The 22140-nt window shown below is 40.0% G+C and overlaps 1 protein-coding gene across 1 annotated transcript; it reads left to right on the top strand.

Moving 5' to 3' along the window:
- Nucleotides 1-17344: 17344 nt before the first annotated feature.
- On the top strand, nucleotides 17345-19582 carry LOC144445377 (uncharacterized). The gene has a single exon (XM_078134915.1). It carries the CDS (start codon nucleotides 17345-17347, stop codon nucleotides 19580-19582), a length of 2238 nt encoding a protein of 745 aa, XP_077991041.1.
- The last annotated feature ends 2558 nt before the right edge of the window (nucleotides 19583-22140 follow it).

Genomic DNA, 22140 nt, shown 5'->3' on the forward strand with positions numbered 1-22140 from the left:
CAGGTTGAGTTTATATACAAAGTATTCAGTCATTTTGCTTCATCACTTGCGATTTGTCTGCATAGCAATCATTTTCCATCAGTTCTACAGTTAGGAAATGTACACAATTTACGGTTAAACAAATTTTGTAGCTCCTCTCACCCTCTCCTCTCATAAAAATGTTAAGACCCGCCAAATGAATCTCAAGCCTTATTTTAGCCACTCCTTCTGTCACCTACACTGCAGTGGTAATATAAAATTATGTAGTGCAATGATGCATTAAAATAACAGTGATAGCCAACTACAATAATACTCGGAACGAATTACTTTACAAAGGATGTGGATTTCACATGCATAAGGAGATGTCTCATAATGAGCTCTAACCTATACAGGGAGGTACTTAGCCAACCCCCTTCCATCTTGTTTTGGGAGAAAGACAATTATCACCTTGATCGCTACTGAGACACTTTCAAAGATGAAAAATAAAATAAAAATAAGACAATGTAGGAGGCCATTTAGAGGCATAAACTATCAAACCATAGACATAATTTAAAGTCTTACAATGCTTGAATATGGTATTTAAATACCAGCATTGAGAGACAATTATGCTATGCAGTACATATTTTCTGGAAGTGTATTTTGTTGCGACAAAGCTGATATTTTGCGTATGTGCACTTGGATAAATGACTTCGCCTGAAGCTTAATTTGGTTCCAAAAAATCCCAAATAAAGAGCAAAACATTTTAAGACTTTAAGGCTATCACACTTTTGATGGCCCTACATGACTGCTCAGCCCACTTTCAATGGTGCTCGTAAACTTTTGCCCAATTCTTGTTTAATAGTGTACGCTGGATATGCAACAGTTTAATTTAATCTCAAATCAAGCTTGAAGTAAATGACGATTACAATAACATCGCTACGTATTCGAAAAGGTGCTTCTTTTTCCCCTAAAATTCTCGGGGGGGGGGGAACTGCCCCCTCTCCCCCAACAGGCTACGATACTGGCAAATATATAACAGCAATCTTGACGAATATCATAAATATATTGTGATTAAGTAACGTGTCTAGCTACGTTTAATCTTAAAAATACAATGAAACTCACAACAACAAACCGAAGAAACACCCAAAAACCCCATACTCTCTATTTTATAAAAATCACACTGGAGAACATGTCTCCACTATATTCCACACTCAAAAATAGTGAAAATATACTAGTTTTCGTTATACATAGACAGTGGATGTGATTACATTATCGTGCACCTGTTATGTTTCTCAAAGTTGGTCAATTTTTGTTTGTTTGTTTGTTTGTTTGTTTGTTTGTTTGCTTGTTTGTCTACTTGTTTGTTTGTTTTTCTTCTTCAAGTCCGAGCAACACCCCCCGGTACTCCCACCTATTGGGTATACGTATATGTGCCGCCCTTTTGGTACGGGTTTGGTATAAAATGGGTACTGTCTTTTGAGAGCAAATGAGTCTAAAATGGGGTCCACTTTTCACAATTTTTTATTTTGTTTGGTCTAAAATCGGGTCCTGGAAGGAGCTCCTCAGTAAATTCTCAACTAGTTCGGGAATTTTCCCCTGCTAATTAATGACTATGAGATAGCATGCACACCCCCTGAAATGCTTAGTCATAGATATCGCCCCATATATAAACAGTCAGGTATAATGCATTGTTACGTTAATTGCACATGTGCAACGTTCCATCCACCGTTGAAATCGTTCAACCTTTGATTTATACTGGAAGGTATAATTAGTCCAAGGTTCAACCATGTGCGCAACAGTGGTCTAAAATGAGGTCTTCTAAAAAGTTGAAAGTTCTTAAACGGGGTATTGGTTTTGGGTCAAAACTGGTCTAAAATGGGGTCTGGGGTTGACAGCATTGGCCACACAGCCCTACCAGACTTGGCCATTGGTACCCCCCCCAGGGGTGGGGGGCGCTGAACCCCCGGCCTGTGCTCACACATATCATATCAGTAATCATACTTTGAAGCTGCGCGAAGACCTCAAAACCCTTGGGCCAAAGAGTTCTTGTCGAACCCCATTTCCCTTTTTAACACAACTGAACTAAAGGTTCAGTAGTGTTATAGGCAAGGCAAAGTCTGTCTGTCTGTCTGTCTGTCTGTCTGTCTGTCTGTCTGTCTGTCTGGCTGTCTGTCTGTCTGTCTGTCTGACAGTCTGTCTGTGGATGTGTGTGTAAACAACTTAAAGTCAAAAACTGCTGGACTGATTGCTTTGATATTTGGTGGTCATGTTACTTCTGGTGTCTAGTTGGGAAATTGTTCAAATGAAAATGATTGCATCAGAGATGTGGGTTTGGGTTAAAAAAAATGTGATTTTTGGTCAAAAAACTTAAACTCCAAAACTACTAGGCAGATTGGCATTAAATTTGGTGGAACGTTATTAAATGTGATTAAATTAAGATTTGTTCATGACATGATGATTCCCTTAGTAATATACAAATTAGGGCCAAAAATGTGTCATTTTTGATCAAAAACCTATATTTCCAAAACTACTCAGTAGATTGGGCTGAAATTTAAAAGGGATGCACCTGTGGGTGTATAGACGAAGACATGTTAAGCATATGACGATCTCATCATTAATATGCAAATTAAGAGTAAAAATGTGAATTTTGGTCAAAAATTTATATCTCAAAAAGTACTTTGTCAATGAGACCGAAACTTGGCGAGATGTTTCTAGAAGTGGTTATTCTGCAGATTTTCTTCAAATTATTTTGACGCAATGAATTGGCCCTAGCAACGATAACCACGCACTTAGCAATAACCAAATGGCAGTTTATTTCGCTCAAATAACATCATCTGGTAGGCAACATTCAAAAAATGTATGCAAATATCCGGAGCAACCATGACCACGCCCATAGCAACAACCAAATGGTCTTTATTTTACAAAGATAACAAAAGGGATTAATAGACAGTGTGTGAACAAACATTCAAAAAACGTATGTAAATTTGCCTACCAACGAGACCACGCCCAAAGCAACAGTCTATTGCAAAGATAATTGGAATTGAAAGACTAATGAATAACACTCAATAAATGTATGCAAATGTGCCTAGCAACAATACCACGCCCATAGCAACCACCAAATAATCACCTATATTGCAAAGATAATATCAGGAATTCATATACAAGTAAAAACAAAAAAAATCATAAAATATGAAAATATATCTAGCAACGCCAATAGCAACATCCAAATGATCACATATATCGCAAAGATAGCAACAGCTACATGGTTGGATAGGCAAATGGATAGTCATTCAGCAAATGAACACCTATTGTTAAGATGGACTACTGTATGGATAAAAAATGTTAAAAACTGTACAGTTGTTCTACAACGCTATTGACAGTATTTTTAAAAATACTATAGGGCCTACCCTCTCATATTCAAACCAAAACGTAATATCTGGTATGTTGTGATACAGTCATTATTATACTGATACATTCGATGTACATGCTATGGTTTGGGGATGAACGGGAAATATGCCAAAGTAATGTTACCTGTCACTATAGCAACATTATGAAGACGTTACCAACTCTATTCATGAATAAACTTTCCTCTAACTAGGTGTTTGGCGACGTGTATAAACAACATCATGTCTGATCCCAAACACGGTCATTACAAATTCATGACATTATCATTTTTGTTGTGAATATATGAAAATACGACATTCTCCACCCTGTCCATGAGAATCAGAAATAAAACACAGATAAAATCCTGGCATGTATAGAACATGTGATCATTTCTGTCAGAAATTTAGGTACCACATACAGTCGACAATAATATGTGGTTGTATGCGTAGTCAAGAAAATTTCACGCCATAGGACACATTGTAGAAGAGCAACTTCAATTTATAATATTGGCGAAATTCGCGGCCAGAAAATGATTACCACTGAACCAATGCCCCCGCCCCCAACCCACAATATCGATGTGATCAGGCACATCACAGGATTAAAAATATCTCCCAACCCCGTTCCCAACCCATACGAAGAAAGCACTTGATGGGTAGAAGTAGAATATTCGTCGATAGGAATTCTCGTCTCTTACGGTCAGACATGACAATAAACTAGTGAAATCGGCTTTACTCTGTCGAACTGCAACAGTATCGAAATTTATAACCAAACTAATCAAACTAATTTAAGTGACCACAAAACCTCCGCAAAAAGTTGTGGAACATGAAAAGCTAAATTCATACTGTATACTAGTTAAATAGTTCAAAGTTCACGTAATTGTTTAGTTTTCGTATTTAAAATAGTTGCCGCTCTGTTGTTTGAATTCATTGATACTTTTCTTAATTTTTTTTGTTTTTTCTTCTCATGGTTCTTCCTTGGATAACAGTCGGGTTTCCCAATTTCAACTCCATCGTCAGTCGTCTACAGTGTGGCATGTTGTTTGCTTCTCACGGTTCCAAACTTGGTATTTGGAAGACTTTCCTGGTTACAAATCCTCTATGAACGTGGCATCCTATTTGTAGACTGGGGAAATACTTTTGCCTTGACATCTTGAGTAATTTCTCGGTAGGTCCTAGCTCGCCTGATTCCCACATCAGTAGTATGTGAAGAGGTTCTCCTCTGGGGAAATTAGTCTCATGGTCTTCTTCACGGGGAACTCGCTTTTCTTTGGGGAAACGCGTTTAGCAAGCAAGAGGTTGGCCAGTACCAATTGGCCACGTTGACAAACGGGTTCGGATCTCCACCATATCAACTCTTTAAGATCAGCAGCACTTGTAGTGGAATGATAAACTGCATACTAGACGATATATGTGGTATGAACTGAAACATAGCCTTTATTTATCAAAGCCCTGAAATCTCACGACTTCACCACAAGGACATGGTATATCCTTAACATGGCGCAAAATAATTAGTATGATCAAGAAGTCAAGGACCTAAGCATCATTCACGTAATTTACATGTAGTCATGTTTAGACAATAGACATTCCAAGTTTTTCTGTAAAGTGATTCATTTTGTAAAATTTAAAGGAGTCAAACGCTAGCCCTGGCCTTGGAGGGAGGCCGTCTAGGCCAACCTCAGGGCGTTTGATAAATCACAGACAAGTAAGAATGTTCCAGTTCATACAACATATATCGTCTTGTATGCAGTTTATCATTCCAATACAATTGCTGCTGATCTTAAAGATTTGATATGTCACATTGTACACCTGTAATCGACAACCATCTGAAAAAAACTTTTTGTATATCACTTACCGTCAAAGAAGCGAACACGAGCAGCTATCGTGACGGTGCTTTTCAGAAAGCAAAGTACTAAATCAAATCGGGGTGTCAAACTAGGTCGCTTTTACAATGAGAACTTGCATTTCAGTTGACCTGGTTTGAACTGTAAGAGATATAGTGACTATATTGTATTCCTCCGCTATTAAATAGTTCTACACAGATCACGCCACTGTCAACAAAATGTAATTGATATTTTAGGGTATGGAATAACTAAATGCTATGAAAACTACAGCCCCTAAAATGCATTTTAATTTTCTAGTTTATTTTCGTTTTGGGGACGAATAACATCTATAATTAAACTAAAGCGGATGGATCGCTAGCTTGTAACGTGACTGTCTACGTTCAATGTACTTTTAGTCAACTGAGACAACACGGGACTTGTGATTATGGTCACAGACAAGTAAGAAACTTACTTGTCTGTGTTATGGTGAAGAAACAACAATCACACAAAAGAAATAAAAATGCAAATAAAATAGCAAACCAACAAACAGGGCCGTAGCCTGACCAAATTGCCTACCCTTTGTCTTTAAAGAACTTTGTCTTGTGCAACATTTCAGGTTGAGTTTATATACAACGTATTCAGTCATTTTGCTTTTATCACTTGCGATTTGTCAATATCAAGTTCGGACCCCTACAATTGCTTGGTTCAAATTTTTTATCTTTGTGTTACTAGCAATAAAATTTAGAGATTTTAAGTCGTTTGAATTTGTTCTAAAATCGTATGGTTTTGATTTTTTGAATTTCTATCGCAAAATTGACAAACCGCAATGTTATTGCGCCATACTAGATTTGGCCTGTGCCGTGACCTGTGCTACCGTAATTTCCACGACTCAAAAAATCCGCCCAAAATTTCATGAAAATGTGAATAAAAAACTATCATATGTTTGGATAGATATCAAAAATTGTAATATGGTATGTTTACTCCACAACGTTTTTCTTAGCTGGCAATATTAGGAAAGACGATGCCGAACTGACCCAGAGCGATTTTTCACCTCGTGCTCATCAGCTTACAAAAACACGGACAGAAGTATCGGATACAGAGGGCGCGTACATCCTGGACCGCAGTGATAGTATTACATGACTGCTCAGCCCACTTCCTATGGTCGTAAACTTTTGCCCAATTCTTGTTTAATAGTGTACGTTGGATATGCAACAGCTTAATTTAATCTCAATTCAAGCTTGAAGTAGTTTGGGAATTTTCCCCTGCTAATTAATGACTATGAGATAGCATGCACACCCCCTGAAATGCTTAGTCATAGATATCGCCCCATATATAAACAGTCAGGTATAATGCACTGTTACGTTAATTGCGCATGCGCAACGTTGCATCCACCGTTCAAATCGTTCAACCTTGGATTTATACTGATAGCATATAATTAGTTCAAGGTTCAACCATGCGCGCAACAGTGTCTACCAGATTTAAACTGAATGCCTTCTGTAAGGGCAAAGCTTTGAGATTGTCGTTCCTACAGACAATTTATTGTTGGAATACAACAGAACATATGCAATATTTTTTAAGTTATTTTTCTCATTGATTGGTATTTGTCCATTGCTATTAGTGATCTCCTGGCCAACCACAACATGTAATGTGAAGTTTTATAGAACGTTGTAGCATAGCACTCATCGCAGAAAGAGTGTTAAAGGCCAAAAACAATTGTTTCTGGTCAGCGCCCACCACTTAAGTACCCCCTTCCCACGTTATTTTTTTTCTTTAGTTCCGTAAGCCAATTCAGTATGCAGATGAAAGGGAAAACACAAAAGTAACTCTCCCTTAGATATTAATTGCCACTTCAAGGAAGACAACTGAAAAACTATTCATGAACTAGCCCATGACATGCCCCACATACACACTTGATGTAAAGTACTAAATAAAAAGAACAGTAACTGCAATGATAAGTAGATTGATTAACATTTGTTGAGAATGTAAAAAAAAAAATAATCGCACCATCGCACCACTTTAGACAACATTTCCCGACGAGAAACTATTTTTTCCTATTTAGTGGCCTACAAAATATGTCAATAATTTATTAAAACTAAAAGCTACATCAATAACATTTTCAGGACAAGTGCGCTCTGGTATCACAAATGTGTCTATCAAATTATATTGAATTTGAAGTGTGCATTCTTGAGATATAGCCTAATAACCGAAAACAATCAAGTATATAAATTGCTCATTCATATTCACGGGATGTTTACTAAAACCTAATGAGTTCTTGTCACTACCCTACAAAACACATGCAATAAATTTCGTTTGAATTAAGCCAGTCGTTTTTGTAGAAAATGGTGATAAAGTCGCACCACTTTGGACAACATTTCCTGACCAGAAACTATTCTTTTCTTTTTTGTGGCCTACTGAAAATATGCCAATAACTTATTGAACCTAAACACTACATTAGTAATATTTTCAGGACAGGTGCACTTTGATATCGCAAAATGTATGTACCAAATTATAATGAATTTGAAGCGTGTATTCTTGAGATATAGCCTAATTACCAAAAAACATTAATTACGTAAATTACTAATTAATATTCAGGGGATTTTTACCAAAACCTAATCAAATCTTGCCATTACCCCACGGAATACATCTTCAAAATTTCGTTTGAATTGAGCAAGCTGTTATGGAGAAAACAATGACAGAGATAGACAGACAGACACACAGACACACAGACACACACACAGACTTCCACCCACTAAATACATCTCTTCCTTACGGAAGAAAAAATGGGGTCTTCTAAAAAGTTGAAAGGTCTAAAACGGGGTATTGCTTTTTGGTCAAAATTGGTCTAAAATGGGGTCTTGGGTTGGTAACCCCCCCCCCCCCTCCGCTCACACATATCATATCAGTAATCATACTTCGAAGCTGCACATGTACACAGACCTCAAAACCCTTGGGCCAAAGAAGTGTTGTCGAACCTCATTTCCCTTTTTAGCACAACTGATCTAAAGGTTCAGTAGTGTTATAGGCATGGCTCTGTCTGTCTGTCTGTCTGTCTGTCTGTCTGTCTGTCTGTCTGTCTGTCTGCCTGTGGGTCTGTCTGTGGATATGTGTGTGTCATTTTAAAGTCAAAAAATGCTTGACTGATTGCTTTGATATTTGGTGGTCATGTTACTTCTGGTGTCTAGTTGAGAAATTGTTCAAACGAAAATTATTGCATCAGAGATGTGGGTTTTGGGTCAAAAAATATTACTCAAAAACTACTAGGCAGATTGACATGAAATTTGGTGGGAACATTCTTAAATATGAGTAAATTAAGATTTGTTTATGACATGATGATTCCCTTAGTAATATACAAATTAGGGCTAAAATGTGTCATTTTTGATCAAAAACCTATAATTCAAAAACTACTGAGCAGATTGGGCTGAAATTTAAAAGGGATGCATATGTTCGTGTATAGATGAAGACATATTAAGCATATGATGATCTCATTAGTAATATGCAAATTAGGCGTACAAATGTGAATATATTTGGTAAAAAATTTATATCTCAAAAAGTACTTGGTCAATCAGACCGAAACTTGGTGAGATGTTTCTAAAAGTGGTTATTCTACAGATTTTTTTCGAAACATTTTGACACAATTGGCCCTAAAAACCATAACCACGCCCTAAGCAACAACCGAATGGCAGTATATTTCGCTCAAATAACATCATCTGGTAGGCAAGTCAGTAAACATTCAAAAAATGTATGCAAATATTGCAACATTGACCACGCCCATAACAACAACAAAACATTCAAAAAACGTATGTAAATTTGCCTACCAATGAGATCATGCCCATAGCAACAGTCAAATACTCACGTATATTGCAAAGATAACAGGAATTGAAAGACTAATGAATAAACACTCAATAAATGTATGCAAACGTGCCTAGCAACAACACCATGCCCATAGCAACCGCCAAATGATCACCTATATTGCAATGATAATATCAGGAATTCATATACAAGTGAAAAAAAACATTCAAAAACGTATGAAAATATATCTAGCAACATGACCATGCTCATAGCAACATCTAAATGATCGCATATATCGCAAAGATAGCAACATGGTTGGATAGGCAACTGGATAGTCATTCAGCAAATGTTAAGATGGACTAGTATATGTGCTACAACGCTATTAGCAGTATTTTAAAAAATACTATAGGCCCTCTCATATTCAAACCAAAACGTAATATCTGGTATCTTATGATACGGTCATTATTATACTGATATATTCGATATACATGCTATGGTTTGGGGATGAACGGGAAATATGACAAAGTAATGTTACCTGTCACTATAGCAACATTATGAAGACGTTACCAACTCTATTCATACAGTAATATCGTTACTCTACCTGTTGATGAATTTAGTAATAAGTGTGTGTCTTCAGGGGCTGTTGTCAGGATCAACGAGTGAAAAAAGCCAAAATACACCAGAATCGGAATTGTTCTTTCCAGCTGTGTTTATTTTACTCCAAATCTAACAATGTCCTATTTGAAATGGACAATAAATTAATTAAAACAATGGGAAATAAATTCTGTGTGGATATATCTATCTGTAAATAATGAAAGTCAATGTTTGGCAACAAAATAACAAAACCACTTACTTAATTACATTGCATGAAATGGTGGCGTCTCCGGTTCCATATACATGACGATCACACAAAGGAATTGTAGTGATTCCGGATTTGCTGTAATTTCATTGTCCGACCGTCATGTAACATAGAACCGGAAACACCACCCTATCAGGCATGTTGGGTACAAGAGGCAGTGTCAATCTGAACTAATTACAGAGGTGAGGTAGACAGTTATATGAAACACATTTTATACTAAATTAAGTACAGTAATTTCCAAAATTGTATACATGCATGATAACATAATCAATACTAACGAGCTAACTCAACAAAATGTACATATCTTAAACTTTGAATACACCCAACACAGTACTGACCACCTGTGGGTAATCGCACACCCAACACAGTACTGAATCACCTGTGGGTAATCGTACACCCAACACAGTATTGAATCACCTGTGGGTAATCGTACACCCAACACAGTACTGAATCACCTGTGGGTAATCGTACACCCCAACACAGTACTGATCACCTGTGTGTAATCGTACACCCCAACACAGTACTGAATCACCTGTGGGTAATTGTACACCAAACACAGTACTGACCATCTGTGGGTAATCGTACACCCCAACACAGTACTGAATCATCTGTGGGTAATCGTACACCAAACACAGTACTGACGACCACCTGTGGGTAATCATACATCCCAACACAGTACTGATCACCTGTGGGTAATCGTACACCCCAACACAGTACTGAATCACCTGTGGGTAATTGTACACCAAACACAGTACTGACCATCTGTGGGTAATCGTACACCCCAACACAGTACTGAATCACCTGTGGGTAATCGTACACCCAACATAGTACTGAACATCTGTGGGTAATCGTACACCCCAACACAGTACTGAATCACCTGTGGGTAATCGTACACCCAACACAGTACTGACCATCTGTGGGTAATCGTACACCCCAACACTGTACTGAATCACCTGTGGGTAATCGTACACCAAACACAGTACTGACCATCTGTGGGTAATCGTACACCCAACACAGTACTGATAACCTGTGGGTAATCGTACACCCAACTGATGATCAACTGTGGGTAATCGTACGCCTAACACAGTACTGACCACCTGTGGGTAATTGTACAACCAACACAGTACTGATCACCTGTGGGTAATCATACACCCAACACAGTACTGAATCACCTGTGGGTAATTGTACACCCAACACAGTACTGACCACCTGTGGGTAATCGTACACCCAACACAGTATTAATTACCTGTGGGTAATCGTACACCCAACACAGTACTGAATCACCTGTGGGTAATCGTACACCCAACACAGTACTGAATCACCTGTGGGTAATCGTACACCCAACACAGTACTGAATCACCTGTGGGTAATCGTACACAATACACAGTACTGAATCACCTGTGGGTAATCGTACACTGAAGACAGTACTGAATCATCTGTGGGTAATCGTACACCCAACACAGTACTGACCACCTGTGGGTAATCGTACACCCAACACAGTACTGAATCACCTGTGGGTAATCATACACCCAACACAGTACTGATAACCTGTGGGTAATCGTACACCCAACACAGTACTGATGATCAACTGTGGGTAATCGTACGCCTAACACAGTATACCTGTGGGTAATTGTACAACCAACACAGTACTGATCACCTGTGGGTAATCATACACCCAACACAGTACTGAATCACCTGTGGGTAATCGTACACCCAACACAGTACTGACCACCTGTGGGTAATCGTACACCCAACACAGTATTAATTACCTGTGGGTAATCGTACACCCAACACAGTACTGAATCACCTGTGGGTAATCGTACACCCAACACAGTACTGAATCACCTGTGGGTAATCGTACACCCAACACAGTACTGATCACCTGTGGGTAATCGTACACCCAACACAGTACTGATGTGGGTAATCGTACACCCAACACAGTACTGATCACCTGTGGGTAATCGTACACACAGTACTGAATCACCTGTGGGTAATTGTACACCAAACACAGTATTCATGATCACCTGTGGGTAATCGTTGTAACTGCAGCTGCCCTTTAATAGAAACTAGGAACTTTGCAAAGTCTCCAGAGGGCGTCCTTCAGTGCAAGCTTGTGGTTGAACTTGTCACCTCCTTTGTTCTTTCTCCCTTCGCAAAAGTAGTTCATTTGTTTATCTTTTTCTTCGGTCACTTTACATTCCTATATTGTTTCGGTAGGGAGCAATTACGTTACTATGCGAGAATCGACAGGTGTATTATACAAAATATGTAAACATTGGCCGAGGTAACCTTGTCTTCGAAACTTGGTCAAAGGTCACGCATATTTACGGCGTGTTTCTGTATACCTCCGCACATTCGCCACGAGACAGCGTGCTGCAGTGAAGTAAGAAGACACTTGTCTAACTTCATTCAAAAACTTCGTTCAAATGCACGTCAATCTCAACTAGTTTATTGTCTCAAGGTCTCAAGGTCGCCACCGAGGTAATTATCACAGATTTATCGTTTCAGATTGATGTTGTAGTATTTCCTCAGTGTATCTTTTGTGTAGCTGTACACTTGTAGTCTTTTGCTTTGTCTATTCGACACTGTATTACGTAATCAAGACAATCTTTTTATGTATTCTATTCTCGTATCATATTTTGCAGCTTTTACGACCATTGCGGTTTCAATTACCATTTCGATTGCATCGACCATTATGTCTACACATACGATACTATGGTAACTGCTGTTACAACAATGATGTGTATGATCCTACAGTGATGTATGGCTGTAATGCTCTTCGTTAATGACTCGAAATAAAACCGTAATAACTGTATAAAGAAACTCGTCCAGACTTATTCATTCGATGAGACTTTGTTGGCACAGTAAAAACTCGAGACCTACGTAACCTATCTTCGCAACTCGATGACAATTGAATGTTCCTGGTGCAAGATACTGGAATCTCATACTGTGCTGTATATTGTCATCAGTAACGTCCTGCTTCACCTTTTGAAGGCTGATCCTGGTCAGAGATAAATTCCATTCGTCAGAAGACATACCTTGCAAGAGACTTCATCTACGAGAGACAGTTGTGTGTGTAGTGGACATATTTTCAACAAGTGACAAGAACAGAAAATTCTATCTCCTTGGAATCTGAGAACGAGAGACTCAATCTGTGGACACAATTAACTGTCAAACTGTCAGTTTTATGCTTCCTTGTGTACACGTATATTTATGTATAATATACTTCGATTTCAGGTTTGTTTTGGCCAATGTGTTACTGTTATACAACACATCAGCTTGTCACCTTTGTCGTTCTTTGCATATAACGGTTAGTCTCACTATTGAAACTCATATGGGTTTTATTGCATACTTTTAAACTGTTTGTTAGTAAGGCCCTGTCAGTAATTTGCTTGTGTTGTCACGCCTGCCTTGACTTTGTTGTGGGGTAAATTATTTCAGGGAATTTCAGTCATTGATCTTGTTCCAGCTCTCTTGTTTTTCTTGTATACACTAGCTAGGGTCAAGGATGTTGGGACAAAATATTGAAACACCAATTGCGGATGATCAAGGTGAGGTCATTAATGAGTCCACAGTAGAACTTACAACTAGAGATGACCAAGGTAATGATGATTGTGAGCCCACAGTAGGCTTACGCAGATCGAAAAGAGTGTCCAAGCTTACTGAGAAGGCAAGAGAAGGTAAGTTGGATGATCTTGAAATTCAATTGCACCATGCACTCGATCATTTGTTACCGCGTGTGACAGAACCTGAACTTATGGCTCAGATGTCCATCGACTTACTTAATATTTTGATAAGAGAGGTGGAGACCGAGCGTGTCGAAATACTCAAGATTCATGATAAGATGCGAGCTATATCAGTCACCCCTTTGACAGTCCAGGCTGTGGATCGCATGAACAGCTATGTAGATCGGACTATCATTCGTGCACAGCGTCTCATAAAGCAAGCTGACATGCAAAGCATGGTATCGATTGGTTCCTTATTTTCGTATGCTAAGCCTATAAGCTCTGTTTGTTCAGCGTCAACCGCACGATCTAAAGGGTCCAACACTTCATCTATGCGCAGGGATGCTGCTGTTAGAGCAGCTGCTCTTCAGGCAGAACTTGAAGCCAGGGAAGAAGAAGCAGCGCATGAGGAGGAGCTGAATCAACTCGAACTTGCCGAAAAAAAACGTCGTGCTGAGGCAGAAGCAGAGATGGAAAGCAAGATGAGAGAACTGGATAGGCAGAAAATAAAGAGAGAACTTCATATTGAAAAGGCCAAGCTTGCAGTCTATGAGAGAGAGGAGATGTTTGATGGCCTCCCAGTCACTGTGACATCCCCTCATCCTATGTCGTTATTGGCACCACCACCTGTTGTGAAGACAGAACCAAGCAGTCCACATGCTGCTTCTAGGTTTCCTGTGTCTGAAACAATGACAAGGAGACCTGTTGTAAAAACAGAACAAAGCGGTCTACCTACTGTATCTAATGTTCCTTTGCCTGAAACAATGACAAAGAGACCTGTCGTGAAAACAGAACTGAGCAACCCACCTGTGGTCGACCCATTGAAGTTTGAGGAACAAAAACAGGTACGAAAACCACAAGACTATGTACTGCATCCCTCAGCCAAGGAATTTCGTCCAGCTGTAAGTGATGATTTGAGAGCGTTAACAGAGGCTTTGACAGCATCTGTGACAATGAGTCGACTACCTGCACCTGAGCCGTCGGTATTCATGGGAGACCCACTGACTTACCCAGATTGGATATCATCATTTTCAACTCTGATAGAGTCTCGGAGTATACCACCACCTGAAAGAATTCATTATCTGAAAAGGTATTTAGGTGGCCAAGCCAGAGAGGCTGTAACAGGTTGTTTTCTCCTTAGAAGTGAAAGGGCCTATGAAGAAGCTAAATCTGTTCTTGAGAAGAGATATGGAAGTCCTTTTGTAGTGACAGAAGCCTTCAGAGATAAGCTCGATTCATGGCCGAAGATTTCTGGCAAAGATAGCCAAGCATTACAACGGTTTGCTGACTTTCTTGTACAATGTCTTGCAGCTATGAGAGACCTAGCAGGCATGGAAGTGTTGAATGATGTTCGAGAGAACAGAAAGTTACTTCAGAAATTGCCGGATTGGCTTGTAAATAGATGGAGTCGTGTGGTTGCCAAGATAAAGAAATCTACATGTGCTTACCCTCCATTTGAAACATTCGTGTATTTCATACAAGAGGAAGCAGAGATTGCCTGTGACCCAGCAACTTCAATTGGATCTTTGAAAAGTGAGAAGGATCACAAACAGACTTCAGATGCGACACCCAGGAAGCGCAAGCAAGGAGGACATACTTTATCGACCAAAGCAAAACCAGTAGCAGGTGGCCAGAACTGCCTTTTCTGCAAGAAGGGTGGACACGTAATTCAAGAATGTCGCACATTCACGGCAAAACCTATGATGGAGAAACAGGACTTCGTAAAAAAGGGCGGTTACTGTTTCGGTTGCTTGAATTCTGGCCATATGTCCAAGAAATGTCCAAATCGTAGTACGTGCAAGAAATGCAGTAAGAGACATCCCACATGCTTGCATAGTGAAGAAAGGATTAACATATCCAAATATTCGAAGTCATCTGAGCGGGAAACTCATGGATCCACTAATGTATCAGACCAAGAATTAGAAAAGGAGACTGAAGTAAAGGCAGCTGGTTGCCACACTGTTGCTCGCCCACAAGAAAACCTGATCTCGTCAATGATTGTTCCAGTATGGATCTCCAGTCACGAGGATCCAGGCAGAGAAATATTGGTGTATGCGTTACTTGACACACAGTCAGATACTACGTTTGTGCTAGACCACACTGGTGAACAGCTAAGGACAAAGTCTGAGCCAGTCAGCCTTCGACTAACCACCATGACTTCATGTGAACGAGCTGTCACTTGTCAAAAGTATCCAAATCTTAGAGTTCGTGGATTTGACTCAAATGTATTAGTCACATTGCCTACGGCATATTCTCGAGAGTATATACCGGTAGAGGAATCACACATACCCACTCCGGAGATCGCAAGTAAGTGGCCACATCTTAAAGAAATTGCCCATCTAATACACCCTCTACAGAAGTGTGAGGTAGGTTTGTTAATTGGTTATGATTGTCCACAAGCCCTGGCACCTCGTAACTGCATCGCAGGCACGGGCAATCAGCCTTTCGCAGTAAAGACAGACCTTGGATGGAGCATCGTGGGACAGTTGGTACGACCAAATGACAGTGAAGATGTCTTTGGTTTAACTCATCGACTACTTACCAAGGTAATTCCGGATTGTGTGCAGGCAAGTGTGAGTATCATTGGAGATGAACAGAAATATCGTGAAGGACAGCACCCTCCATCAGAAGTTTGCTATGCTTTTAAGACCTCTGCTAGGGAGCAAGTTTTCAATCCCTCAGATGTAGTGAAGATACTTGAGTCGGACTTCAAGGAAAGTCAAGAAGAAGAAATTACTATGTCTCAGGAAGACATCCGTTTCTTGAACATCATCCAAAATAGCATTGATAAGGGAGGTGATGGTTTTTACACTATGCCCCTACCATTCAAACAGGATAAACCAATGCTTCCTAATAACAAGTCAATGGCAGAACAACGTCTGCGGTACCTGAAGCGTCGCTTCAAGTCTGACCCCAAGTACCTAAATGACTACAGAAAGTTTATGCAAGATATAATTGCAGTAGGAGATGCAGAATTAGTTGACGATCAGGAGCAGAAAGATGGATGTGTATGGTACATACCTCATCATGGGGTATACCACCCCAAAAAGCCGGACAAAATCCGTGTTGTATTTGACTGCAGTGCTAGATACAAGGGGACCAGTCTCAATGATCATTTACTGCAAGGTCCAGACCAGATAAATCCTCTTGTTGGTGTTCTCTGTCGATTCCGGAAGGAAAGGATTGCTATCATGTGTGATATCGAACGGATGTTCCACAGGTTTCGAGTCAAAGAAGAAGATAGAAACTACCTCCAATTCCTCTGGTGGAAGGGAGGCAATATAGATACTGACCCAGTTGTTTACCGAATGAATGTTCACCTTTTCGGTGCAGTATCCTCACCAGGTTGTGCTAACTACGGCTTGAAACAAGTGGCTAAAGATAATCCTCAGTATGGAGAGAAGGCAGTGTATTTCGTTTCTAGAAATTTCTACGTGGATGACGGGCTGGAAAGTGTCCAAACAGATTCAGAGGCCATTAAGCTCATACAGGATGTTCGCAACCTTTGTTCAAAGGGAAATCTTCGTTTACACAAGTTCATCTCGAATGATAGGACCACTATGGAATCTGTACCTGCTACAGAACGTGCTAAGGACGTCAAGGATTTGGACCTTTCTTTCAGTGAACTACCTGTGGAAAGAGCCCCTCGGAATTAATTGGTGTGTGGAGTCGGACTCCTTCCAATTTCGTCCCGTGTTAAAGGACCACCCCCCTACACGTCGTGGAATACTCTCCACCGTAGCATCCGTATTCGATCCACTTGGATTTCTCGCTCCCTTTGTACTTCAAGGCAAACGCATCTTGCAAGAGATGTGCAAAAAGGGAACAAACTGGGATGAGACTCTGCCTAATGAGCTACGACCAAAGTGGGAGTCATGGCTTTCTGAGATTCCTAAGTTAGGTGACCTGAAAATCAGAAGATGTTACAAGCCAGAAGGTTTTAAAGACTTGAAGAAAGTCGAACTTCACCATTTTTCTGACGCCAGCCAGACAGGCTATGGGCAAAGTTCATATCTCAGGCTAATCGACACTCAGGATAATGTTCATTGTTCTCTCGTATTGGGAAAGGCGAGAGTAGTTCCTCTCAGACCCATAACCATACCCAGGTTGGAACTTCAGGCTGCAGTTGTATCCATTCAAGTCAGCAACTTCCTAAACAAAGAATTGGACTACCAAAATATTGAAAACTACTATTGGACTGATTCGAAGGTAGTAATCGGCTATATTAGAAATGATGCTCGTCGCTTCCACATATATGTAGCCAATCGCATACAAAGAATCAAACAGTCGTCTCTACCTGAGCAATGGCATTATGTGCGTTCTGAAGATAATCCAGCAGATCATGCATCTCGTGGGCTTGGAGTGAAAGGTTTGGAAAAGTCCAACTGGTTCAGTGGACCCTCCTTCCTATGGGAAACAGAAGTTCCATTCTCCAACAACTTAGACTTAAATGTACTAACAGATGACCCAGAACTGAAGAGCACAAGATGCCTGGTCACTACCTCATCAGCAACCTTGCCAGTGCTTAGCCGGTTGAAACACTTCTCAGACTGGACAAGAGCCGTAACTGCAATCACTGCATTACAACAATACATATCCAGGAAAAGGAACCAAACAACAATCACTCCTGGAGAGGCTAGACAGAAAGCAACCCTGACAATCGTAAAGTGGGCACAGCAAGAGGTCTTTGCTGAAGAAATAGACTCCTTGAAACATCCCACTAAGTCAGTTCAAATGAAAAGTAGCCTATCCCCACTGAATCCATATTTAGATGATCAGCAAGTGCTGAGAGTTGGAGGAAGATTGGACAGATCAACTATGACTGAGCAAGTTAAGCATCCCATGATCCTTCCTAGAAAGAGTCATGTAACTACGCTGATTATTAGATGGTGTCATGAAAGAGTGGCCCACCAAGGACGTGGAATAACCATAAACAAACTAAGGTCAAGTGGATTCTGGGTAGTAAACTGCAGCGCAGCTGTTACAACTTGCATATTCAGATGTATTGAATGCAGAAAGCTTAGAGGGAAAGCAAACACCCAGAGGATGGCAGATCTCCCCAAAGATCGTTTAGAGCCCTCCCCACCATTCACATACTGTGGAATGGACTGTTTTGGTCCTTTCTTGATCAAAGAACGTCGGAGTGAGGTGAAACGGTATGGCGTTATCTTCACCTGCTTAGCACTTCGTGCCATCCATACAGAAGTTGTGGAAGAGATGTCAACAGATGCATTTTTGAATTGTCTACGTTCCTTTATCGCTATCAGAGGACCCGTGAGGCACATACGATGTGACAGAGGTTCCAACTTTGTTGGGGCTAAAAATGAGCTTCAACATGGTCTACAAAATCTTGATGAAGGAAAGATTAAGGATGCACTGTCAAAGCATCAGTGCGATTTTGTCTTCAATTCACCAGCATCCAGCCACATGGGTGGCATCTGGGAACGTCAAATCAGATCAGTAAGGAATGTTCTTCAAGGAATACTGGATCTAGCCGGAACCAGACTGAACACATCATCCATCCGAACATTCTTATACGAAGCCATGGCCATTGTTAACAGCAGGCCTTTGACAGTTCAAAACTTGAATGATCCCACTGGACCTTCACCACTTACCCCAAATCAACTCTTGACCATGAAGTCGGATATTGTCCTGCCGCCACCAGGTAACTTCGTTCGGGAGGATCTTTATGCTAGAAAAAGATGGCGTGCAGTTCAGTACCTTGCCAACACATTCTGGACAAGATGGCGGAAAGAGTACCTGCTGAATCTTCAATCCAGACAAAAATGGCGAGAGACTAAGAGAAACATCCAGGTAGGTGACATAGTACTTCTTAAAGAAGAAGACACCATCAGAAGTCAGTGGAGACTAGCTAAGGTAACAGAGACCATTCATGATGAAGATGGCCTTGTACGCCGAGTGAAAATCCTTATGGGTGACCCAAACCTCTCAAAACAAGGTAAGAGAATAAGTAAATTAACCTTTCTAGAAAGACCAATTCACAAGCTTGTTTTGCTCGTTGAAAATACTGATGAAGACAGTAAATAAGGTGAGTTTAACCCTTTATGGGTGGGAGCTGGAACTTAGTGATTGTACTGATAATTTTCCTGTTTTGGCAATTCCTCCCTTTGTTGTAGTGTTTTTGGTATGAAAATCATACTGATTTTGGGTGGGAGTGTAACTGCAGCTGCCCTTTAATAGAAACTAGGAACTTTGCAAAGTCTCCAGAGGGCGTCCTTCAGTGCAAGCTTGTGGTTGAACTTGTCACCTCCTTTGTTCTTTCTCCCTTCGCAAAAGTAGTTCATTTGTTTATCTTTTTCTTCGGTCACTTTACATTCCTATATTGTTTCGGTAGGGAGCAATTACGTTACTATGCGAGAATCGACAGGTGTATTATACAAAATATGTAAACATTGGCCGAGGTAACCTTGTCTTCGAAACTTGGTCAAAGGTCACGCATATTTACGGCGTGTTTCTGTATACCTCCGCACATTCGCCACGAGACAGCGTGCTGCAGTGAAGTAAGAAGACACTTGTCTAACTTCATTCAAAAACTTCGTTCAAATGCACGTCAATCTCAACTAGTTTATTGTCTCAAGGTCTCAAGGTCGCCACCGAGGTAATTATCACAGATTTATCGTTTCAGATTGATGTTGTAGTATTTCCTCAGTGTATCTTTTGTGTAGCTGTACACTTGTAGTCTTTTGCTTTGTCTATTCGACACTGTATTACGTAATCAAGACAATCTTTTTATGTATTCTATTCTCGTATCATATTTTGCAGTTTTTACGACCATTGCGGTTTCAATTACCATTTCGATTGCATCGACCATTATGTCTACACATACGATACTATGGTAACTGCTGTTACAACAATGATGTGTATGATCCTACAGTGATGTATGGCTGTAATGCTCTTCGTTAATGACTCGAAATAAAACCGTAATAACTGTATAAAGAAACTCGTCCAGACTTATTCATTCGATGAGACTTTGTTGGCACAATCGTACACCCAACACAGTACTGAATCACCTGTGGGTAATCGTACACCAAACACAGTACTGATCACCTGTGGGTAATCGTACACACAACACAGTACTGATCACCTGTGGGTAATCGTACACCCAACACAGTACTGATCACCTGTGGGTAATCGTATACCCAAACACAGTACTGATGATCACCTGTGGGTAATTGTACACCAAACACAGTACTGATCACCTGTGGGTAATCGTACACACAACACAGTACTGATCACCTGTGGGTAATCGTACACCCAACACAGTACTGATCACCTGTGGGTAATCATACACCCCAACACAGTACTGAATCACCTGTGGGTAATCGTACACCCAACACAGTACTGATCACCTGTGGGTAATCGTATACCCAACACAGTACTGATCACCTGGGGTAATCACACCCAACACAGTACTGATCAGCTATAGAAGTTTCAGTAAATATATATTCTTGGTTTGTCTGATCAATAAAATAATACCCCAGTTACAGTTACAGTGAATGCAAAGCTTTCCAAAAACATTAATCTCAATTCCAAAGTACATTTCAGTAAGTGACCACAGTATAATGCTGTTTTTAGAACACATTTTAATTCTAAAGCTTTGGTATATAATCACATAGAAAGTGACATATAAGTATTATACCGTATTGGGGGTGAGGTCCATTACACTTCATTTCTGTAATCATCAAATATACAGGCAATAGGATGTGGCATTGATGTAATTATTCCGAAGGGAACATTTAAAAACGTTCACATCTTGTTCCGGTATTACAAATTTCATCTACATAGTCTGTGGATATTTTGTTGTCATATTTCTCCTATCATGCCTGCCATATTGCTATTATAACTGTCGTATATTCAAACCTAATATTAGATTACAATGTCCCACAGTAACGTCAAATTTTCTTTTCTACCCTCCCAAACGTACATGTCAAATTTTCTTTTCTACCCTCCGAAACATACGTCAAACTATTCTTCTCTACCCTCCCAAACGTACATGTCGAACTATTCTTTTCTACCCTCCCAAACATACATGTCAAATTTTCTTCTCTACCCTCCCAAACGTACATGTCGAACTATTATTTTCTACCCTCCCAAACATACATGTCAAATTTTCTTCTCTACCCTCCCAAACATACATGTCGAACTATTCTTCTCTACACTACCAAACATGCAAATTTTCAGCTCCGTCATCAAAATAATTGTTTGTTATAATCTTCGCCCGCCCTTGATATGTTGTGAAATATCGTCCTCCCTGACAAGCATAAACAAGTTTCTGGACATCGACACTGTGTCTGTCGACATCATCTACAGTCATGGCAGCGCCAACACTTGTTCACGAACAGAGCATTTCTTTAATAACGGAAGTTATTCAGGGGGAGGGGCGGGTGAGTGTAAGAGAAGCTTTGAAAGGGCTTGTTTCCAGGCATCCAATGACAAGATGATTGAAAGGAGGAAAGGGAGAGGCAAAGATGTTTTTTTTTTCAAATTGACCGACCTACTCATAGTTTCCATGGAAAAAAATTAGAAACATTTTTGAAAAAAATAGGGTCACACGAACATGCCAACCTTGGCGTGCCTCATGCAGA

The sequence above is a fragment of the Glandiceps talaboti genome, chromosome 14 (assembly GCF_964340395.1).
Source record: "Glandiceps talaboti chromosome 14, keGlaTala1.1, whole genome shotgun sequence".
NCBI lineage: Eukaryota > Metazoa > Hemichordata > Enteropneusta > Spengelidae > Glandiceps > Glandiceps talaboti.